Raw genomic sequence first — 24626 nt, 5'->3', positions numbered from 1 at the left:
TTTAATTGCTTTTGGAATCTGTAGCTTTTGAATTTTGTCTCATTTTATCTTGCTATGCCGCTTTGACTATGAAGCAGTATATGCATTTGTTAAATAAATAACATCAGCCCTGCAAGGTAGGGCCCAGCCAGCCTTGAGAGTAGTAGTTAGAGTATCAGACAAGGGCTCTGGAGACCTTAGGCCAGTCACCATCTCTCAGCCTCACCTAAACCATAGCTTCCTCCGTGCTGAATGTACAGAAGTAAATAGCTTCTTTTTTTGCTGCCATCTTTACTGTGGGGTCTTTTGTGGGTGTTGTTGTTGTTGTTGTTCAGTCGTTTAGGCGTGTCCGACTCTTCGTGACCCCCTGGACCAGAGCACGCCAGGCACTGCTTCCCGCAGTTTGGTCAAACTCATGCTGGTAGCTTCGAGAAGACTGTCCTCTGCACTCTGTCCTCTTGTCCTCTGTCGTCCCCTTCTCCTTGTCCCCTCCATCTTTCCCAACACCAGGGTCTTTTCCAGGGAGTCTTCTCTTCTCATGAGGTGGCCAAAGTATTGGAGTCTCAGCTTCATGATCTGTCCTTCCAGTGAGCACTCAGGGCTGATTTCCTTAAGAATGGATAGGTTTGATCTTCTTGCAGTCCATGGGACTCTCAAGAGTCTCCTCCAGCACCATAATTCAAAAGCATCAATTCTTCGGCGATCAGCCTTCTTTACTCCCAGCTCTCACTCCCATACATAACTACTGGCTTTTTGTGGGTTGGGGGCACTGATACCTGTCTGGAGGATCCTAACTTTTGAGCAACTCCATTCAACTCTCACTGAGCTTATAGCCCTGTTTTCTTCTCAGAATGTGGAATTACCAGAGTCATTTTCCCCTGAACTCAAGTCTCTTTTGGAAGGTCTTCTCCAGCGAGACGTGAGCAAGAGGCTTGGCTGCCAGGGTAGTGGGTAAGTCCTCACTGTTAGAAGAAGTGTTGCATGCCTTAAGAACATCCAAAGAGCCAGGCAGTAGGCTAAAGATGGTAAGCTAAAGATGGCCCAGCCTCCTCTTCTCACAGTGGCCAGCCAGAAGCACAGAAAGGCAGAAAGAAGGACCTTCCAGAGTTGGAGGCAGCAATACGAGTTGCTGTAAGCCAGGAGGGGTTTTGTGTTCAAATCCTGCTTGCGGGTTTCCCACAGGCATATGGTTGGCCACTGTGAGTGGAGGATGCTGGACCTGAAGGGTCGCTGACCTGATCCAGCCAGCTCTTATTATGTTACTATGAGTGCAACAGCAGCACTCCCCCCATTGTGATTTCTAGCAACTAGTGTTCAGGGTTGTGCTGTCTCTGGCAGTGGAGGTGGAACATAGCCATCATGGCTAAAGTTAGTAGCCCTCAGAAGTTTTGTTTTACTTCAGCCTTAAACAAAAGATCTAGGGCTGCCCTTGCTGAATAAATTAAATCAGTGAAAAGACACCCTTCATATATTGGTTGCAGATTTTGTTTTAAAAAATCACTAACACAAGTAATACAGACTGCAAGCCCTGCCTTCAAAGAGGCATTCCTTCCCTTTTCCTCGCATAGGACAGAATGCCTTGTATGATGCCCCCTACAACACAAGAGAAGCGCATAGTCTAAAGATGAACAGAAAAGCAAAAGAAGCATGCTGTTTGCTTCAGAACTTATGCAAATAAAATTGATCAATTTGCAAATAGCTGTGCAGCCCTGAGAAAATCCGTTGGTTTTCCATTTCTATGGATTGATTCTCTGATGTCTTAGATAGCACCTAGATAGCCCTAAGCTACCTTTTAGAATATTTAAAGCAGCAGGGCTGTAACTCAGGAGATAGAGCACCTGCTTTTCATGCAGGAGGTCCCAGGCTCCTGGTGCAAGTCAATGTAGATACTACTGAGCTAGAATACTGAGCTCTATATGCCAGACACCATATAGAGCACCTCTGTGTTCATAGCAAATTGGTCTGCCTAAGACAATCACCATCTGGTTGCAATTCATTCCTCAGGGCGCAGGAAGTGAAGGAGCACCCCTTCTTCAAAGGCATTGACTGGCAGTACGTCTACTTGCAAAAGGTGATCTGCTGCTATTTTTTAGTCACACCCCTTATGCACGCTTGTACATTTTTTCTTAGAGGCACCAAAAGTTCAAATGGGGCGTTTGATGCAGTTTTGTGCTGAATTTTTGCCCTGTTGTTAATTCTTATCACACATTGTCCTGATAGCTCAGCTGAAGGGCAACCTACCTTTTTAAATAACTACTAAGACTCCGTATCACCATGGCCTGTGGATTTGTAACTGCTACTCTTGCTTTGGCAGTACACACCGCCTCTGATTCCTCCGCGGGGAGAAGTGAATGCAGCGGATGCTTTTGACATTGGCTCCTTCGATGAGGAAGACACAAAAGGCATCAAGGTGTGAGGGGGACATTTTCCTTTAGCCATTGAGACCAGAGGAGGTGGGCTGTTTGTGATTTCCATTCTCACCCGGAAGCTTCTTGTGCTTCTCGTTTGACCCTCCTGTTCCACTCTAAACAGTCTTCTTGGCTTCCAGTGCTCCATAATGAGATGGGAGAGTGTTGGCAAGTGAGGGTGATGGATGGGGAAGGTGCAATGTAGCTGAGGATGTGTCCTTGCACCAGCTGGTGCAAGGATTACTGAGAGAATACATGCAGGGCCATTCAAAGATTTCCCTAATATGATAGGGACATGTTGGACTCCAATTCCCATCAGCCCCAGCCAGTCAAGGATGATGGGAGTTGTAGTTGTACATTCAACATTAAGAATTGTTTTATGACTGTTGGGTTTGGAAAGGCCTTTGTCCAAGACAAGGTTGGGACTTGAGGACCAAATTCTCCCAGTAGGATTACCCCCTCCTCTCCAGATTGATTATATATTTTTAATCCATAGGCATAATTCCAATCAGTTTTATGGATATGATGGAAGGCAGATGGTTTTGCCCTTTTGGTGATGTCTCTTCTCTCTCTCTGCTTCCTTGTACTGCCCACTTTTTATCAGTTGCTTGATAGTGACCAAGAACTGTACAAGAACTTTCCCCTGGTCATCTCAGAGCGCTGGCAACAAGAAGTGGTGGAAACGGTTTATGATGCAGTGAACAGTGACACAGACAAGATCGAAGCCAGGAAGCGAGCGAAGAACAAGCAACTGGGGCACGAGGAAGGTAGCAAAGGCAGCTCTGGTTCTGGAATGTGAGGTGGGATTTGCCAAGTCATGGCAGAGAGTGTGAGGGTCTTTGGGGGCTGATTTCTGCTCTCCCATCATTAAGGACTTTTTAGGATTCTTTTAGTGCTCTCTTGCACTTCTCTTTGACTTCTTAAGGAGAGGGGCCTGGAAGTTCTTCCTGCTGAATCCCAGATGCATAAGGATTGACTGTGGCTACTGGGGACCTGCTTGTTAGTTTCTTTATTTAGATAGTACCCTCATTGTGGGCAGTGCTTTAGAAGAGGAGAGGGAAGCTTTCAGTCTATAATTCAGTGCACGGAGGAGGCTTCAGGTAGTGGAGGGTGGTGGAGCGGCAGGAGCGAATGTCACCAGCACATATGTTGTGCAGGAGACTTGTTATCCGACGGTTATTGCTATGTGTGAGCTGGTGATTCTCAAGTCCCTCTGGTACATGTAACTGCATTTTGCTCACATTCATCCCTTTTGCCCTCCCATCCTGAGAGAATAGGAAGATCCATTGGCCAATCTAGTCCCACCAAGCAGAAGCCTGTGGGAAACCTGCAGGCAGTATTCAAGCATAAGAACACTGCAGCTTCCAGTGAAAGCATTTACCATGGTGGCAGAGCATAGCTATCATGGCTAGTATCCAGAGAATCAGACTTTATTGTTATGATCTCAGATCGGCCACTAGAATAAAGTTGTCACAGTAAAGATTGGCTATTAGCCGTGGCTATTAGCTCTTTCATGAATTTGGCCAATCCTCTTTTAAAGCCACCCAAGTTGGTAGTCATCACTGCCTTCTATGGGAAGGAGTTCCATAGTTTAACTATGTGCTATGTGAATGACTTTTCTTTTGTGATTCAAGGACCTGCCACATGGGCACAGTATATTAGGTTAATGGGCTAAAAAAGGCCATATCATGATTACAGCATGTGAGAGGTATTGGCTTAGGCATTGGATAAAACAACAGAGCATGACTCCACCCCCTCAGGGAGGGGTGCGTCTATCAAGGGTTAACCACCAGTGGGAGGAGCCTGTTGATGCAAATACAACTGAAAGCCCCCCCTGATGTCACCGGGGGTCGTACTATGGCCCTAGCCACCAGCAAGGGCGTCGGACAGGATCCACAACTGCTGGATTCCTTAAAATGGAGGGGTAGGCGATGGCCACACCCTGCCCTCCAACACACAACCATATTCCAATGCCTGACCGCCACCTGAGCCAAAAGAGCCTCACAGCTGCAACCAATCCCTAAGGCTTCTGATGATGTCGGCCAGCCAAATATAATTGCAGAGGTCCGAGAGGTGAACTCCATCATCACGAAATAAAGACCATTCGCTGAACCGGATGTCATATGTGTGCACCAGCAGCACAATGGCTGAGAAACTAAACCCTGCCCCCAAGCCTCCAGCTGATTGGCTGGCCACCTGGGGGCGTGCCACAGCAGCCTGGGCACCCCCTGCCAATGGGGGAAACAGCTCCTGCTCACAACTCCTCCCCTCCCTGAGGAGGAGAGGCTTTGTCCCAAATCTTCCAATATTCATCTTCAGGTAACATTCAGACCCAGGTAACTACCAACTGGTGAGCTTGACATCAATACCAGGAAAGGTCCTAGAATAGATAATTCAACAGTTGGTCTGTAAGCATTTAGAAGAGGATGCTGTGGAGACTTCCGGGTTAGCGCCATCGCCTAATGGCGGATTCCCTCCGAGCTCCGGAGGGAATCGGCTCAACAGGGGTCGGGTCCTGCCGCGGTGGCGACGCGGGGACCCTCAGAAACCACAGGCGCTGAAGCCTGTGGACCTGGTGACTCGGCGGGCACCATTTGCGCCCCCCCAGACCCGCAAAGGAGCCTTTTTAAAGGCTCTGGAACAGGGGACGGAGAGCAGTGCGGTGCTGTGAGTCGACTGCTTCCCCTGCTGAGTGAAGCCACATGCCATGGACGGAGAGCGCTGACTTCTTTCTCTGAACATTTGGATTAAAAGCAACAACCCGTGAGTAACATGGAAATTGGACTTAAAAGGGAAATTTTCTTTGGGAATTAGGCACGACCGGGTAAGGTGTAAAGAGGAAGTCCGCCTACCCGCCTTGTAAACATCGTAAAGCAAGGATTTTATTACTAAGGTTGTGAGAATACCTTTCTTCTTTGTGGAGAAAAGCAATTAACTCTACGTTGGGGCAATTTAAGTGATTGTGCTGGAGGATAAGAGCTAACATTGAGAACGGAATTCACCCCTCCCCCAAGACCCGGGAGCGATCGGTGAGAGAGCCTGCGGAAGAGACATAAAGACTTTGACAGCTGTCAAACTAGCTGTCAAAGTTGGGGAAAAAGGAGAACTTTGTTTCTGCTGTCTTTGCTGGTTATACTCGTCACAATTTGGTAACAAATTGTTAAAAATAAAGAAGAAAAGGCTAATTTGACTTTTGGGTTGGAACTGGAAGAGATTAAGAAACTAGAATCCCTCTAGAGGGGGTTTAGGACATTACAAAAATGGCTGTAAGTGGAAAAATACTGGCTGAACTGGAGAAGACTTTTTTTCTCTTGGGAAAGTTGCAAGAACAGAGTGATGTTTTGGCAACAAATGTGATAATACTGAATGGAACAGTAAATAAAGTTGCTGAGCCTGGGAGGGACTTGACTCAAGATTTTGCAGTTGAACAGGAAAGTTTTGCAGTTGACTTAAAAACTTTTGCAGCTGAATATGAAAAGAAATTTGAGAAATCCGAGAATGTGATGAAAGAGGAACATGCTGATTTGAAGGAAAAAGAAGGAGGAGCTATAATGCCACAGATGATTGAGGAGAGCCAGAGGCCGGTTAAGATGGATATAAAGGAAAATAAGATCAGGATGATGAAAATTTGGTTTGAACTGAAGAATGGAGAATGGAGAGATCTCCCTGTGTGGAGATCTGAAGACCTATGGAATACAAACTTGGCTAAAGTGGAAACTGGAGCTTTTGGGACATCTGGACTTAAGAGAAGTAGGAAACAAGATTTTGGCTCCATTTTTAAATACGGAGGCCTGGCTGGAAGAAACATGGACCTTATTGGGACAGAGCTCCTTCGAGATTCGGAGTTTAATATAAAGGACTATCAAAAAAACCGGCAGAGAGGAATTGAGAGAGAATTGAGAGCCTCGGACGTGAGGTCGCCAGGCTGACTGCAGATGGACTGATGGACTTTTTGTTGGGGTTCGAAACCGGGAAAGGGGGTGGTGGGGCTTTGGGAATCCAAAGGGTGTATAACTATATTCTGTTTTAATTAATTTGGTTTTGCCACTATCATAAAAATGGGGATTTCGGGAAAGGGAATTGGGGCCGACCTTAGAAAAAGACTTTTAAGAATAAGTATTGACGTATAAAGATTGAGGTTTATAAGTTAAAATTGGTTAATTAAATTGAGGGGGTGAACCTAGAAAAAGATTTTGAAGAATAAGTATTGATGTATAAAGATTAAGGTTTATAAGTTAAAATTGGTTAACTAAAATGAATTAGAGAAAATAAGGTAAAGTTTGGGGACAAGAACTTGCTGAGCTAAAAATTGGAACTGGAATACAAGAAGGGGAGGTGTGGGGAAGTCAAGGAAATTGGTCATTGACAGTAAGAAATGTAAGTTGTATGTGTGTTTAATTGTTTTTTTTTCTTTATGTTTTTTTTTATCTTTTTGAAAATTTCAATAAATATCTTTCAAAAAAAATAAATAGAAGAGGATGCTGTGATTACTAAAACCCAGCATGGGTTTCTCAAAAATAAGTCATGCCAGACCAATCTGATTTCTTTTTTGGATGGAATTACAAACTTGGTGGATCAGGGAAATGCTGTGGACATAGAGTATACTGATTTCAGGAACGCTTTTGACATGATATTTTCACAAGGAAGCTGGTAAAATGTGGGTTGAACGAGGTAACTGTTAGGTGGATTTGTAGCTGGTTTACTGACTGAATCCAAAGAGCACTCATTAGATGCCGAAAATCGGGCCTGCGCATGTGGGCATGCACACAAGCGATTTCCGGTGGCACTGACATGCGCACAAACAATTTCCAGTGCCACGGACATGCGCACAAGCTTGTTTTCTCCTGCTCTAGAGGGTAGGACTCAAGTTACAAGAAAGGAAATTCCGACTAAACATTCAGAAAAACTTTCTGACTGTTTGGCAGTGGAACGGTCTCCCTCAGGAGGCGTGGACTCTCCTTCCTTGGAAGTTTTTAAGCAGAGGTTGGATGACCATCTGTCATGGATGCTTTAGCTGGGATTCTTGCATTGCAGGGCCTTGGACTAGATGACCCTGGGGACCCCTCCATCTCTAAGATTCTCTGATTGGATGCCCACTAGTGCTACTGCTTCTACTGCTTCCTCTGCCTTCCTCTCTCCTTCCTCTAAAGAAGGAGGAAGGAAGCAGTTGAATAGGACTAGAGGGAACCCATTTAGCCCAGTGGGTCCAGATGCCTCCACGCTGGACCAGGCAGCCCCAAAGCAGGAGACAAACGAAACCGTCTTCTCCCACTGTTGCCCCTGGCAGTTGGCAGGATGACTCTCAACATAGTGGTGACACAGAGACATCAGGTTCCTTCTTTCTCCCTTAATTTGCCTTGTCCCCTTGAAAGCCACTTCAGCCAAATATTTTGGAACAGAGAATTAGGGCCTGTCCATAGCTCAGTTTAATATGGATTGTCAACCCCTCTTGTGCCTCCTTTTATTCCCCCTCCATACAGAGTTCTTCTCAGGGGCTGCTCCGGCACCTGGAGCGGTGGGGGCGGGGAGAGCTGCCCACAGGAGCATTGTGGTGAGGTGATCTGCACACGGGGCACCACATGGGGTGGTGTGGCGAGGTGGGGTGGGGTGGCAAGGTGCCCACGGAGTCTGCCTGGCAGACGCAAACCCCACACTGGCATTTTGGGCAGCGCGGGGCTGCGAGCCACTGCATCACTCCCAGGAGAGACGCATGGCTTGGGCATGCTGCAGGCCAGGTCTCACGGTGTGCCGACCCCCAGTGTGCCATTTTGTCACCCCCCTCAAGGATGACACCCAGGGGGGACCTCACCCCCTTCCTACGCCCCTGGTTTTCCTCTAACTACTGCTGTCCTAGATTTCCTATTTGGATTTTCAAAGCATAGGGAATCTCCAGCTTTAGGGAGAAGAGGTGACGTGAGAAAAGTTTATAAAATTATGCATAGAATGAAGAATTGGGCAGAGAATAGTTTTTCTCCCTTTCTTAGAACACAGTGAAGCTGAATGTTGGAAGATGCAGGACAGATGAAAAAAAGGCCTTCAAATCACAGTGCATGGAAACTATGGAGCTCCCTCCCACAGGAGGCAGTGAGGCCACCAAAAGAGGCCTTAAAAGAGGATTACACAAATTCATGGAAAGAGAGGGTCTTTTTAAGATGGCGATGCTCCGCCTCCACACTTGGAGGCAGCAGTGCTTCTGAATAGAAGCTGTTAGAAACCACAGGAGGGGAGAGTGCTGCTGGGTGGGTTTTCTGTTGTCGTAACTGACTGGCCTCTGTGATTAACTAGATTAGAAGAACCATTGGCCCAATCCAGCAAACTCTCCTTATGCTCTTAAAATGTGTGATAGCAGTAGTTGGAGGAGAATGCTACTACATGGACAAGGGGGAATTGAGGCATAAGTATTCCACAAGCCATGTATGGAGTGGCCCTCTGACTGTAGCCTCCAGGGACCTCTTTCTGGCACGTCTTCCTCTGCAAATTGCTCCTTGTGCCGATGGAACTATAGAGCTGCAAAGCTCCCCCCTTAACAGTGGATTTTTTCTGCCTTGTGACAGACTATGCTCTGGGGAAGGACTGCATCATGCACGGGTACATGCTGAAGCTGGGGAACCCCTTCCTGACTCAGTGGCAGAGACGCTATTTTTACCTCTTTCCAAACCGGCTTGAATGGCGTGGAGAAGGAGAGTCACGGGTGAGTTGGGCAGCTGGGCTGGCAGGGGGAGGGAGCACATGATGTCAGTGGTGGCGGTGGGTGCTCTGCCTCCTTTCCGGTATGCTAAGGCTTGGGGGGCCAACGCAGGAGGGGATATGCCAAGCTCCAGATGCTCCAGGTAATCTTCTTGTTTTCCTGTTTAGGACACCTGGCGCACTTACACAAAAAGACGCAAGCGGGTAAGGCAATGAAACCTGCCTAGCAGCAGTTCCCAAAGCACCGCCCCTACAGGCTGTGAGGAAGTGAATCCAGCTCCTGTGAACCCCAAATGGCCACCCACAGAGCTGGGAGGCTGGGTGGCTCTTTTGCCCTTCTCCTCTCTTCCCAGTCTGGCTCTGCTGGGCTGGGCTGGCCAAGGCTGGTAGGACTAGCTGCCTGAAGCACCTGGAGAGCACCATTTTGGCTGAACACAGCACTTCTGCTCTTGAGGCTGAAGAATTACCACCCTCTAAGGGAGCTGCCCCAAAACATCTCTAAATCTGGCGCTTCTCTGGATTACTTTTTTCACCAGGCAGGAAGTGTGTCCAGATCTGTTGTGGGCTTCGCTTGTGACCCTTTTTCGGTTGCAAAAGTGAAGCTCTGCTCCTTGTACTTTCGATTCAGGTGAAGTGTGTCACAGGTCCTTTGCCTTTGGGAACTGCTGCTTTGTAAGGATGACCCCAAGACTTGCCCTGTAGCAGCTGTAGAAGAGAGCATCTTTGTTGCTGCTTTAGGGGAAATCACCAGGGAACATCCCCGCTTCCCTTGTGGCCCCCAGAGCTCCCCTTTTAACTCCTGCTGTTCACAGAATTATGACTGATTTCTTTCCGCATCCTTGGGCCCCATCAAAAATGGTAAACTATCCATGAAAGGGCTTTGGGACACATACCCATGCTAGTTACAGAAAAAGGCAAAAACTTGCTCCAGATGGCAGGATTAGATCTCAGGGGGTGAACATGAGGAAAAGCTGAGCCATTGGAAGACGTTGCCTAGAAGGGTGCTGGGCTGTTCCACCAGCCAGAGGTCTTCTTGCAAAGCCTGTGCAATCATCTGTTGGAGGGGCTCGCTTGCTGAATTTCCTGTATTGAGTAGTGCAGTAGGGTGGACTAGAAGCCTTCGTCTGATCCGACTCTGTTCACTTAAAGTAAATCATTGGGGGGGCATATTCACTTCCTGTCTGAATACTCATGAACCACCTGGGGTAAAAAGGTATGTGTCTAATCCCTGACCACTGGTCCTGTTAGCTAGGGATGAAGGGAGTTGTAATCCCAAAATATCTGGAGGGCCAAGTTTGGCCATGCCTGGTCTCCCTCCATAAGGTAGGCATAATTGCCACCCCTTTTCCCTCTCCATAAATATTGTAGAGCCTTCAGTATTCAGCATCTGAGAAATTTTCCAAGCAATGACTTGGGGGTTGGGTAGGGAAGGCAGGAAGAAGTAGCCATTGCTTCTAGGCTTAGATGCCAAAACCTGAAACATCAGCTTGGTCTCCTTCACCCACCCACCCTGGTCTGCCCTGTTGGAAAAGATTGCCCTGTGGAAGGGAAAAGGCCCACCCTGTTGATTCTCCAGCAGAATCAAATCTCAGCCCACTTGCTGCATGTCCTCTCTCCCACCCCAGGAGAAGACAGGATGGGTGGACAGGAAGCACGCTGGTGACCAGCCCCCCTGCAAAATGCCCTTATCTACTTCTTAGATCTTTCCCATCCAAGTTTGAGGGGGGCACAAGGAGAGATGAGGACTTGGGTTTGGCATGCATGAACAGCTTTCAGAAAAGTGTAAGAAAGAAAGGGATTTCCCCCCCACGTAGCATTTTTTAAATGAAGACTTTTGGGGTCCTTTGCTTAACAAAACATCACCTTTTTCTTTGGTTTGACAAAGCCACAACCCTTGTGATGCTGTGCACACGTTGTGACATTTATGAGTTGCCTTGTGAGGAAGTGCCACTTCTGTAGAGAGAAGCTAGCTGTAGTGCTGCTAAGATTCCTTCCTTTTCCAAAGTCCCACCTCCCACCCCCTGTAAGCAATTTATGAAAACCCAAGGAAGCTGGATTAGGGTTTTGGCCAGTTTCATTCTCAGGGCTGTGGTAGCAGCTGGGCCTTCAATTCAACCTGTCTTTCCTTTTTGCTTCCTTAGCAAAATTTGCTGACTATGGAACAGATTTTGTCGGTGGAAGAAACTCAGATCAAGGACAAAAAATGCATCTTGCTCAGAATTAAAGGGGGGAAGCAGTTTGTCCTGCAGTGTGAGGTAGGCTGTGTGTCTTTGAGGGATGAGGGGAGGGAGGTCCTGAAGCTTAAAGGTCTTTTTAGAGGTGGGGAAGGCCAACTGTTCAAAACCCAAAACTGTTAATGTAGGAAATGCTTCCCTCCACACACATGAAAATAGCCTCAACCTGGAAGTTGAGCATGTTTTGATTATCTAAGTAAGCCCTTTCATGTGCTGAGAGCATACCCTCATTGTCCCAGTAATCCTTAACCACTGCCACCAGTATTATTGGGGAGGTGTGGAAGCCAGAGCACCCATTTGCTGTGCAGAAGGTCCCAGATTCAGTCTCCAGCCAATTAGAGCTGGGAAGATGACCTCATCCAAAAACTGAGGGAGCTGCTGCCAGATAATACTGAGCTTGGTGGACCAGTGATCTGCTTTCTGTGCTCCTAAATGTTCCCATTTTGCAGATATGGGAACTGAGACTGATAGAACAGCGTGGTTGCTAAAGCAGTCTGCTGAGTTTATTGGAGTGACAAGGTTTGGGCCTGTGAATTTTTCTAGCTCACATCCGTCGGGATTGTCACGACCTCAGAAGCCATCAGTGATTGAGGCATGGTGTTGGAGGCTGCAGCACCAGCTGCTTAGGAGCCAGTCCTATCTGATTTATGGGGCTCCTTTAAGGGACTGGCAGGAGCCCCATGAATCAGATTCTTCCGCACCAGGGCTTGTAGAACTTGGACACTGGACCCACGTGAGCACCTTGCCCTGAGCCTGAGGAATGGAGCACCTCAGCCACTGCCTTGCCTGCTCAGCAGTGCAGGGATGCACAAGGCAAGAACTTATGAAACACAGGGAAAGTGCCCATCCTGAGGCCAGAGGGCTAGCCCTTTAAGAAAGGTGTGGCACCTATGAGAGGTAGGCTAGGAGGCAGAGGCTTGAAAAGCCTCCAAGCTCTCGCTGGAGCAGGTCACTCATCCAGAGCGACCTGTCTTCTGCCTGGGGCTCTTCTGCCACCGCAGGGCAGGGTTTCACTGCTCTGCTGTCCACTAGTTCTTTTAGGAGCATGCAGTGGGCATGGAGAAAGCTGGTGGGGCCTTTAAAATAGCAGAACAACAGGCCGGGTGTGCCACACCAGCAGTGACTTTGGGCATGTTTATTCCTTAAATATATTTTGAGCCATTTTAGCAGATATAAATATATTTTAGCAGATATAAATATATTTTAGCAGATATAAATATATTTTGAGCCATTTTAGCATTGCTGGCTAATGTAATGTTGCATCCCTCTTGGGTACTGAGAGCACACCTCTTTCTGAACCCAGATGTCCGTAGCAACAGATTTGTTCTGTTAAAGTTCTGTGTTTCTGAGGACTGTAAAACTTTTTTGAGAGAGTGATTCCCTCATTTGCTTTAGCCGCCCTCCTAGGAATTCCCGAGACATTTGCTGTCTGGCTTACGAAAGCAGCTTTGTGTCTGCCCCAACTCCTTTGGAGAGGATCAACCGGTCTTGCACATGCCCCACCACCCTGTGCAATAAAATAGTTGCATGCTTCCACCTGGCCCCTGCCCCTTTACCTCTTTGAGCATTTGCAAATAGCAACTTTGAACTTGCTGGAGTCAGACTCTTTAGCTCAATAATGCCTACACTGGCTGGCAGTGACACTCTGGGATCTGAGGCACAGAGTTACTTTTTCCCCACTCTTCATTTTACTAGGCATTCCAAGAGTCAGATTAGGGACCTTCTGCAGGTGCTCCACTGAGCTGTGGGCTCCCAACTTCCAGTAGTGTTTGTTTCTATCTCTATCAAGAGTCTTTCCTCAATGAGTTCAAAACTGTATGAGACAAGTTGTAGTTATCTTGCTGGTACAATGGATTCTGAAGAAAAAACTGATTTTTGTGTGTGTGCATTTGTTTTTCCCCAGAGTGACCCAGAGTTTGTACAATGGAAGAAGGAACTGACCGAAACGTTCACAGAAGCACAGCTGCTCTTACGTCGGGCACCCAAGTTCCTGAATAAATCCCGCTCTGCAGTTGTGGAGCTCTCCAAGCCCCCCCTCAGCCACAGGAACAGCAACGGCCTTTAGGACCCAGGCAAGGAAAGGCTGTGCCATTGCAGGGGATGTCTGTCTGTCACTGCATCGCTGTTAGTTTCTTGCCCACTCCCCAGAGTTGGGTGAAGGGCTCAGGGGCAAGTGCTGAGCTCAAAAAATAGTGGCACAGGGACCAAGGCCTCAGAGAAGGCCGATGAAGCAACCAGGGGGTGGGGAGGGGAGTTGTTGCCAACAACGGAGCAGACAAAAGGAGTGTCTTGCATTCCCAGGCAGCTTGCACTCCCAACAGGGCAGCCCCCGAAAATGTTGCTTATTTGCAATAAACCTCTTCAGGTGCATACTGTAGACTTGCAATCTGAATGGGCAACTACCTGATTTTCATGACTGCATTTTTATGCCACGGGGCTGTGTGTTGGACCTGTGGAAAGAGTTGCCACCTTCCAGGGTGGACTGACTCCTCCCATGACGTCACCAGTGACTTCCATATCCACATTCTGTTCTGCTGGCCACCACCAACTTGTCTCCTTTTCCCATGTCCTTGGAATGGACTGAACTATGTGTCCTGTGGTTTTAAATGTTTCCTGCTGCTGCTGCTGCTGCTGCTTCTAGGGGAACAAACACTTCGTGCTGGACTGTACTTGACAGCAGATGATGAAGAGCTATGGGCAGAAACCGTTTGTTTGTGTGTGCGTGTGTGTGCTAGTGTTGTTCAGTTGTGTAAGTGTCTCTCTGTGTGCTTTTCCTGGGTTTTTTCTTTTACATATTTTTTACTGCTGGTTCTGTTAGACAGGTATACGGGGAATGCAAAATCAGCTTCTCTCCATTCCTGGCCAATGGCACTTTCTTTTAAAAATGTTTAAAACAAATCCAATTTTAAGATCCTATTGGATTGGGTTGCAGATGGATGTGGATTCTTTGCTGTCCCAAAGTGTCGCCCTGACAATCTTGTCTTGCAAGGGATGCTGTCAGCCTCAGGCAACTGCAGAGGGAACCAGCAGAAAGGGAGAGAGAGTGACACCTGGGGGGTCATGCAAGGGGTCATGCAGAAATGACTGGAAAAATGACCATTGGCTAACCACCACATTTTCAAATAGTTAATCACTTTTGCAGAATAATATTGGAAGTCCCTTTTTGTTGGACTGGATCTTGAAGGGAGGACATTCTGTAGCATATGATTCTGCATTGATGCTCTCCTCCCCAGGGCTCCATCATTATTTATTGTGTGCATGTTCCTTCCATTGGACAAGTCAAGAGCTTGGTTCATCTTGTATGGTTGGTTGTGCACAACTTCTGCAGCCCAAAAATTGTGTTCTCCAAGAAAAGCAAGCTAAAGTCCCCCAGTCCTAGAATTTGTCGTAGAGCATCACTCTCTGTCCTCTTGCTTGTTAAGGAGTTGCATGTTAAGGAGCTGGGGTGGAGCAGCTTTGAGTGGGCTCCCCATTCATCTGTGATAACCGTCTAGACACTTTCTCCATGGAATGGAATGCATTTTTTCCTTTTGTTTGACAAATTGCACTTAAAATTATCTTCATTATCTGCATTTTAATACATTCCAGGTTACAGTTTTTTGAGAGTGCTGCTAAGTCCGTTGCCCTGAACCTCCAAAACTGTCCTCTGGGACACGAATCTTGGGCAACCGACTCACAGGCCAACTCCTGGCTTTTCCCCCCTGTGGAAATGGCACTCTGAGGTTCCAGGCAAGCATCCTTTTGGCTCCATACAGTAAGAAGTCCTGAAATGTTTTCTGCCTCTTCTAAGTAGCTTCTGAGTTAAGGAATTTGGAACCACAGCAACCATGGATTAAGGATGTCTGCTGACCATGGTTGCATTTTAGGGTTGCTAAAGTGCCCCTGTGCATTCTTTGGTGCATTCTTTGCACCAAAATTCTTTTAAGTTGTGTTCTCTGTATCCTAAAATTCTGCTCAGATCCTTTGTTTCTTAGATCATACCTGCAGAGTCCCTGCTAAGAGAAACCGCTGCCTTGGGTTGGTGCATCCTCGGAGCATGCACAGAAAGCCCCTTGGCCCTCCTGCCTGGAAGAGGCCACATGACTCCTTGGGGTCCTCTAGTCTGTTTGGCTAGCCCTGAAGCCAAATGTGTCTGGCTGCCTCTGCACATTCCACTTGGACTTCCCCTTCTTTCTTACCTTTGTTAGTTCATTTAGTTCCTTCAGTTAGTTCTACGCCTTCTTAGCATGGCACCCACAGCCTTGTGTTGGCGCTATGTTTCAGACTTATCATTGGAAGGAACAGGGCGTTGCTTTCTTTTTTGGATCCGCTCTTATGAAGGGGATGTGAATTTTAAAAACTGCTGTGCAATGACCTCATTTTTGTAAACATTGAGTAAGCTATTATTTAAAATAGCCTAGGTTTAGATTATTGTTTTTCCAGAGGCAGCTAAAACGCTCTGTAATGTAATAATTCCTATTTTCATTTTAGCAAATTCCCAATAGCAGTAAAAAAAATGAATATGACCTCATTTGATTTCAGTTCTGCTGTGCTCTAGAATATTCTCAAATTTTTATGGAAGGTTTGTTTTTAATCTGTTATCAGTGTCTTAGTTCAACTGCTGTGTGTGCAGAGAAGTCCTGTTGAAACACAGATGAGCCATGATTTCATATTTCAAAGGGACTCAAATGCCATTCACCTCTCATGGATGGTTGGGGAAAATATATGAATAACAGGAAAGAAAATGACTGAAACGTTTTGGCATTTCACTACTGGAAACATTAGTGAAATATATGCGTGGGCTTCTGAAAATTGAGACTTATAAAACCCTAAATATATTTTTAGTGGTGATGCTGTTTTAGATTGCACATTGTTTAATTTCTCCTTAAGCTAAATTAAATTTTGGAGACTTCTGTCTCCTCTGCACACCCCAGGAGGGAATTTAAAGCATACATGTAAAAGTGACATGGATGGTGATTAAACTGTAGGCTTTTCTGTTCAGCCCATTGTTCCATTTTGGACTTCCTATGCTCTTCAGGGCTTGGCAGTTCATTCAGCAGAGCTGTGGGGGAGGCGAGGAGAAGAGCCTGCAATGGAATCAACACAGCTAAGTGATTGCATCTTTATATAGGAAGATAATTAACCTGTAATAAAGTCAGGAACTTGAAACCATTATAAGGAAATTAGGTAAGTAATTTCCTTCATAGTTTTTGCAAGCACAAAAAGACATTCTAAGAATCGCAAGAACTTCAGAAGACGTTGGAAGTATGTTGAAATAATAATATTATATATTTTTATCTAGTGTTCATTTGGGCATGAGAATGAATGAATGAGTGAGTGAGGTGGTCTTGCACTCTGACCACCTTTAATGCTTTATCACTGGAAGGAAATTTGTTGTGGTTTCTGGTGTATGTGGTTTCTGGTCACCCATCCAGTTTGAATGACATAAAACTGGTCACCAGTACTTGACAATCGTTGAGCTGTGACTGTGTGTAGAGGAGGGGACTGCCCTTGGGGCAATGCTATGGGCCTCCATACTTCCAACATAGGGAGGGAGAATAGGGACAGCTCACACTGTGCACCATGTTGATCTGTTGTGTGAAAAACTCTGTCTCCCAATAATCCCTATGCATGCACTGAACTGCAGTTTGAGTCCTCTGTCTCCAACCCACACCACCACCTGTCTCTTTCTCAGGTTGTTGAGACAAGAGACACAAATATCCTGGGAGCTTTTTAAAAGGACCCTTTAAGGGAAGGTAGAATCGGGTGCTCACCCACCCAAAGGGTGCTCCGACTCTGCTTATTTTCTTTTTTTATATCTTCTTATTTTTTAAAAGATTGTGTGCATGTGCAAAGCTGCTATAAATCTTAAGCTGTTGCAAAAGCACTATTCTGACCATGTACCAAGTGGGTGTAAAAAGGAATCTTGTAGTTTTGGCAGGGATGCAAAACACTGAGTTTGCCGCAGAGGTGAGTTTTGGAAATCGCAGTGTTACATTTCAAATTTACATTTCAAATTGCAGTGTTAAATTTGAACTGTCCTGTGTGTGGAATCTGTGAAATATATATCCTGTTTGCACCTGGTGCTATTAAGAGTAAGATCACATCCTGCAAAGAACAGCACTTGAATTAGGATCTGGGCCATTGGTTGCTACCAAACTGCCTCATGAAAGGTTTTTATGGGGTGGGAGACTGGTGTGTTCTGATCTCTCGACTGGCTCCTAGTGATGTGTTCAGTATCCGTGAGTGTACACAGTTGCAATCTATATCCCCCCCCCACCCGAGCAACACAATCTTGTTGGAGCCATTTTTGAAGGTATCTACCATCTTGGAACTATGGTGTATTCATACTCTTCAATAAAAATGTAGGAAGACTGTGCTGTAGACACTAAAGACTTACAGTTGTTTTTAAACGGCAGAGAACCAGTTGACAGTAATATATTTTTTAAAAAATATTGAAGGTATATTATTAACCTAATTAATATAATTTTAAGTAATGGGAGGAAATTAGTCTATATATATTGATAATATATGTATATCCAAAACATCTCCTGCGATTCATAATGGTTTCCCTTTCTGTGTTGCCTGCTGATAAAATATTCCATGATGTAAATATTATATGGGCTAAGCACTTCGGAATATTGGAGAATGTTAATACATTTGTTAAATCAATTTTTAATATTTTTGTGTTTTGTTACTGTACCAGGTTACTTTTATCTAAGGGAGTATTTTAAAAAAAACAACACCTCAAGAATTCTGTTTTATCTGAGAGGCATTTTTTTGTTATTTATTAAGTCTGCACATTTCTTTAAACTTATTTAATTCCTTGTACAATTTCTTCTTTTTGCCTGTGTGACAGTTACCTGAGTTGGAAACAGCATTATTACAGTTTTCACAAATTAATTCTAGTAATAATAAGTTTGCCATTTTGTCTCTAATAAAAGAAACAGAGAAAAACAGAGTTGTTTCATTTTGTTTTTCATACCTCCACTGGCCTTTTCCATGAAGACCCAAATGTTCAGTAAGACGTGAGAGTCTCAGGGACCTGCATTCCCCCGTCCCAAAATGGCGCAACACCCAAAGACACATGAGAGCATATTCACCAAAAAACATGGAACGAATGACACAATGCCGTTAGGGTTAGGGTTAGGGCCAGGGCTAGGACTAGAGGGTTAGGGGGTTAGGATTAGGATTATGTGAGCCTTATGTGGGTTAGGGCACCTACCTGCTGCTCCGCTGCAAAGCGGCAGTCTACAAATTCACGGAGTTCTACGGCAGCTGTCGCCACGAAACCAACCCTTTATGAAGGTTTCCCCATGGTGGCTGGGGAAACTCTGGCAGATATAAATAATAAATAAATTTATTATTATTATTATTATTATTATTATTATTATTATTATTATTATTTAGTGGATGTTTTCCGGGTGCCTTTGGCAGGCTTCACGACTACCCCGGGCAGTCTACGCCTCCCCCAGCACCCGGTAGACCGAGCAGCTCCAGCCTCCGCAGCAAGTAGGCCGGAGAGCACTCGTCTCCCCATCCCATGTGACTGGGTAGACCTGGAGGTGCCGGTAGACCGGGAAGGGATCCTCCAAAGGGGACCAGTCCAGTCCCCACTGCTAGGTAGTTCCGGCTGGTAGATCAGGGTCACAATGGGGCTAGACCTGGTAACGCTGCCAACCCCTCCACCAGGTAGACCAGCGTCTCCCGGCACCGCAGTAGGTAGACCAGGTAGTTGAGTAGAGCGGACAATGCTTCCAGTCCCTTCCCCCTAGGTCCCTTCCCCTCAGGTAGACTGGCTTTTGTTTTGTTCCTGTTTCTATCGTAATAAATGAAAATCTGCCCTTATTCCCTTATACACAAGAGTCCTTATAGAGTCCTTTGCAGGTTCTCCATCAATTGGAGAAAGGAACAGAGGCCAACCAGAGAATATACAAAGCTGCTAGTAAGCCTGATCTTTATTGAACTGTTGCAACAGGGTGCCCCCTTCACACGCAGGAGAAGGAGGACCCAGAACCTAGGTGTGCCCGCCCTTATACTGACATTTTAAATTGCCCGAGTCCAAGACCACCCCCCAGAAACACCTACATCACAGAAAGGGGTTGTCTACAACAGAAATCTGAGTGTGTTCTTTACCAGAAATCTGAGTTGTTAGCTGTTAATGCTTACTTGATTGGATACCCTGGGGAGCCTGGCCAGTCTTTCGTAATGATAAATATTAGTTCCTGAGCTCACACAGACATACCCTTAAGACAGGATTTGTGAAGGAAAAGACAATGGGGAGGCTTTTCCATTTTCCTTTGACTGCAGAAAAAACATTTGGACAGTTTGGGATCCAAAATGGCTTCATGGGTGTTTTCCTGCGCTGCTTCAGCCATGTGGTTGATATATTTATGTACGTGTTTGCCTGGTACATTTATGAACATTTATTATATATATAAGACCTTATTTTTTTATTTCGCTATTGAGTATTTTGCATTTGCCCCTTGTGTTTTTGTGCTGTGAACCAGCCAGGGATCTTCAGATGACGGGCAGTATACAAGTAAATAACTTTTGAATGTTTTTAAATAGCTCTTTTTAACTTTTTGTTGATCATTTTATCAATATCCGCTCTGAGGGTTTTTCTCATAGTCGAACAGTATATAAATGCTATGAAATGCACAAGAAATAAAGACATTCTTATCTGATCACAATTGCATCCACACACCTATTTTCTCTGCTTAAATTGTGTTCTGTCTTTAATTTGGGAAGTGGGGCAATGAAACGGGAGCTGTTCAGCAGCAGAAAAATCCCTATTTCAGCAGCAGCACTCTGCCTGCTGCCGATCCCATCTTTGCGGCCATGACGGTTAGGCACTTGCTTTTTGCAAAAAGCAAGTGTAATAAAAATTAGGGTCTTATATATATATAATAAATGTTCATAAATGTACCAATGTCTGGAGCAGCACAGGAAAACCTTCCTGAAACCATTTTGATTCCCTAAAACCATTTTGACACCCAAACTGACCAAATGTTTTCTCTTGCCCGTCTACACCTTGCCCAGTGCCCCCATGCTGGCTGACTTGGAGGACACTGACGATGAAGGAGATACTGCCGCACCTCACCTCTTTGTCCATGGGAGTCCCCCTCTCCGCCCCCACTTGCTGCCCCACCAAAAGTTTCTGTGACCTTATACACGAGTCCCATTGACTCCCAGCTTCCCAAACTGCATGGTTTGAGTTTTCCTTGCCCTGCATCCAAAACTCAGCCTCGCCCAGCCTTTTCTTTCTCCCCAAAGATAACAGGGCAGCTGGAGAAACCTCACTTGGACTTGCGGAACCTGGTGTTTGAGCTGGACCCATGCAGAGGGAATGGGAAGGTCTGCCTTGTGTACAAGAACACCATGTATGTTGAACACCAAGAACACCAGAAGCCCAAGAGCTGCCTGCAGTAATCAACCCTGTCTGCAAACCCCAGTTAGCTTTTGCCTTTGTGGGAGATGTTTTGGACTACTGTTCTTAGCACCATACAGTTGTGCTGGCTGAGACCAATGGGCTTTGTAGTCCAAAACATCTGGAGGGCACCAGGTTGACAAAGGCTGACATCTATCATGGCCTGTGATGAGGTCTTCCTGAAGCAAGCTATGCCTAGCTTTCATCTTTCCCTATTATTATTATTATTATTATTATTATTATTATTAAAATTTGCATACCTTTCTTCATCCACAAATCTCAGGACAGTTTACCACCTAAAACTGCAATATAAAAAACACAAAATGCATAATAAAAATAAGAAGAAAAACAAGCATCCCCCCACCCAACACATTTAGAAAGCTGTCAGATGTCAATCAGCCAAAGGCTGGGTTGAAGAGGAACATTTTTGCCTGGTGCCTACAGATAGGTAGTGAAGGTGCCAGGCGAGCCTCCCTGGAGAGAGCCTTCCACAAATAGGGAGCCACTGCAGAAATGGCCTATTCTTGTGTGGTCATCCTCCTCTCGTGGAGGAGACACCCGAAGAAGGGCCTCAGAGGATGAATTTCCCTTGGAAACACCTTTGTAGAAAGCACCGAGGCCCAGTTCATCATCCCTAGGCCTCAGAGTTCCTTATTAAACCCCCTTGAAAGGTGGGGTGGTCCGTTCTTCTCATCCTGCAGTCTAATAGTCTCTCTTTTCTCTTCCAGTTGTCACCCCGCATTCTGAGATCTGGTTTCTGGACCGAGCTCTCTACTGGCATTTCCTCACCAAAACCTTCACCGCTTACTGCCGGCTCCTGATCACCCACCTGGGGCTGCTGCATTGGCAGTATGCCTTCACCAGCTACGGCATCAGCCCCCAGGCTAAAGTGAGAAAACGACAGACGGCCTGTCCCTTTTCCTAGGCTCTGCCGCTCCTGCCCATTCTGTCTTCACAAAATCCCTGCTGCATCCATATGAGCACCTTCCAGGTGCAAAAGAAATGGCAGGAATACAAGAGTAAATCATGATAACTGTAAATCATGATAGTAACTGTAATAGTAGTAAGAATATAATAATAGTAGTAAGAATAGCATTTGCAGGACTTCCGGGTTAGCGCCATTGGCAATGGCGGAGTTCCTCTGACCGAGAGGAACCCGCTCCGCGAAAATCGGGTCTTGCCGCTGCGGCGAAGGCGGAGACCCTTCAAAAATCCCAGGCGGAGGAAGCCTGGGAACGTGGGATTCGGCTGACACCAGGAGCGCCTCCCCTACTCGCAGGGAAGCCCTTTTCGGGGATCCGAAGCAACGTGGGGTGAGCGGCGCGGTGTTTTGAATCGACCGCTATTTTTACGGAGTGAAGCCGCACAGCCGTTGCCGGAGAGCGCTGACTTTTTCCTGTGGACAATTGGACTCTAAACAAGTACCCGTGAGTAGAACAGAAAATTGGATTAAGAAACATTTTAATTTGGCACTGAAGCGGGAAGGTTCTAAACAGGAAGTCCACCTTCCGCTTTTGTAAATAGACTGAAGCAAAAATTGTGCAAGCTAAAGTCTGGAAAGTCGTATATAAAGGTCTAAAATTCCTCCAGTTTTAACCACCAAAACCCCTCTTGGAAGCAGGAGTAAAGAGGGGGAATTTTGATTGTTCAAGCCTGCAGGAGAGAGAGTAAAGAAAGATAAATTTCCACTGTCTCAAACCTGGGAACGGGGTGTCAGAGACAGAGATTTTGGGGGAAGTTCATTGACTGTGAATGCAACGTCTTTTGACAGATAGTTAAAGAAGAGAAACAAATTGATTCCAATGTTGCCTTTTGCATTTAAAAGAAACAAAAAATTTGAAAAATGAAAGTAATTCTCTTTTGTTGGACCTGCTTTCAAAAGATGGATACAAATAGAAATTGTCTCCTCTAGAGGGAGCTTGTTAAATTGTTGCTGGAGTCGATCTGGGGATTTCACAGCTGTGGAGATTAGGATCGTGGGACCAGACTCTGACCTTGAATAAAAATGTGTTTGGAAGAAGTTTGGGTGCTTGCTTTTTGCAAGACAAGCGCTTTGTTGGAGCAGATGCATGAGAAGATGGATTTGATGACTGTTGCAGTCAAAAATTTTGGACAAACAGCGAATATTTATACAGAAACCATCCAGGAACCAACCCAGGAACCTGTTTTGACAGGGCAAGTGCAAATGCAGAAGATAATGGAGGAGGTTGCTGTTGAACCTCAAGTAACACAAATGGGGGGGTCTGGAGTTGTGGGGGCCCTTAATTTTGGAGGGACTTTGAAACATGCTTTTAAATACTCTCTGGACTACACTGCTGACTGTAGGGAATGGGACTGTGGGGAATGGGCTGATCTGAGGAGAGATGGAGATATTTTTGAGTTGGAGTCTCCCCGAGACCTACTCCTCAATGAGAAAGGAAAGAAATTAAGAAAGAGATCAACAAAAGACAAGGTAAAGTGCAGGTATAAACAAGAAGAAGATCTGCAGAAGGGACATGGAAAAGACTTAAGAGCCTCGGACATAAGATTACCAGGTTGATGGACTAGATGGAATGGACAGTAAGGACTGACATAACCCAAGACCAGGAAGAAGAGACGTTGGATGAAGATTGGAAGAAAATTTTAAAAAATTTATTTTGGGAATTAGTGTAAAATTAACAAGTATTAGGAAAAATGTTGGAATGAAACTATTTGGCTTTAGTAGAAATGATATAAGGAGTTATGTACAAATAAATATTAAGTTTTAAGCTTTAAGGTATTTTATGGTAAGATAAGTTTAAAATAAATTAAGGTAAATTGAACGACAGAATATAGTGAAAGATGGAAAGGATTTGCTGAGCTAATTAATAGGTTAGACTGTTAAGATAAATTACCCAATAAAAATTGAGAAAGATGGAAAGAATTTGCTGAAACAAATAACTAAACTGGAATACAAAAAAGGGAGCTGTGAGGAGGTCGATGAAACAAGTAAATGAAAGATAAAGATATGGAATATTAGATGTGTGTTTTTTATTGTTATTGTTGTATTGGTTTTTATGTTTGTTTGTTTTTTCCTTTTTATGTATTGTTATGTATGTTTTGTTAAATTTTTTGTTGTTTTCTTTTCTTCTTTTTTCTATAATTTTTGAAACTTCTAATAAATATCATTTAAAAAAAGAAAGAAAGATAGATAGAAAAAAGAATAGCATTTGCAACCCACCCCTCCACCTCGCCAATTCTTAGAAGGGCCAACTTTGCAAAAATGAGAAACACAACAAAGACCAATTCTGAGAGCATTTGCTAAAAACACAACATAGAGAAATGATAAGTGATGAAAAAGCAAAAGGAGAGCTTTCTCTTTTTTTGGCTGTTTTCCTATTTCCTTTTGTTTGTTTTTTATGGTATCATATGCTGAAAAGTTTCAATAAAAAACAACAATGAAACAAGCAAAAAGAGCTGGTTCCACACTTCTATTCCACACCCTCAGCTGCTGGAGGCCAGGAAAGTCTCAGGAAGGTGGTCCCCAGATTATGAAAGTTGTTCTAGGCATCATGGTGTGTGGGTTGGGATCTGCTTCTTAACCCTGAGAACCGTGGTTCTGTGAGTATAGAAATGGCCTCAATGTTGCATCAAGGCTGAATCCATACATTTCTAGACCTCCGGTGTGTGGAAGTTCTCCAGCTTTTCAAAAGTCACCCCTGAGCTTGATTCTATCAGGAGATCGTATCATATCCCATTGTGGCCCTGCAATGTCCACTACCTGGAAAGTGATGTCAGCCCTGGCCATGGCTGAATGGGGAAGCAAACCAGCTGATTACGCAGGGATCTCCAAGGGAACAGATGGCATAAAAAGGAAAGAACGAAATTAAGTCCGTTCAGACTTAATTCCAGAGCCAGTTGATGTTTCATGAATGCTGGGAAGATTCAGCA

General features: G+C 45.2%; 1 protein-coding gene across 4 annotated transcripts in view; it reads left to right on the top strand.

Annotated features, from left to right (window-relative positions):
• The window catches only part of LOC128400774 (beta-adrenergic receptor kinase 2), a 146036-nt gene extending 130117 nt beyond the window's left edge, over positions 1-15919 (top strand). For 2 of the 4 annotated variants that reach the window (XM_053363254.1, XM_053363255.1), the window contains 8 exons: positions 830-930; positions 1984-2050; positions 2294-2389; positions 2992-3154; positions 8942-9078; positions 9243-9278; positions 11216-11329; positions 13212-14730. In XM_053363254.1, the coding sequence (XP_053219229.1) occupies positions 830-930; positions 1984-2050; positions 2294-2389; positions 2992-3154; positions 8942-9078; positions 9243-9278; positions 11216-11329; positions 13212-13373 (876 nt within the window). In that variant the 3' untranslated portion in view covers positions 13374-14730. Of the gene's footprint in view, positions 1-829; positions 931-1983; positions 2051-2293; positions 2390-2991; positions 3155-8941; positions 9079-9242; positions 9279-11215; positions 11330-13211; positions 14731-15282 lie in introns of those variants that run through there. The other 2 variants (XM_053363252.1, XM_053363253.1) reach the window with 2 other exon arrangements.
• The last annotated feature ends 8707 nt before the right edge of the window (positions 15920-24626 follow it).

The sequence above is a fragment of the Podarcis raffonei genome, chromosome 13 (genome assembly GCF_027172205.1).
Source record: "Podarcis raffonei isolate rPodRaf1 chromosome 13, rPodRaf1.pri, whole genome shotgun sequence".
Classification (NCBI taxonomy): domain Eukaryota; kingdom Metazoa; phylum Chordata; class Lepidosauria; order Squamata; family Lacertidae; genus Podarcis; species Podarcis raffonei.
The sequence above is the reverse complement of the archived record's forward strand: the minus strand, read 5'-3'. Positions and strand labels throughout refer to the sequence as shown.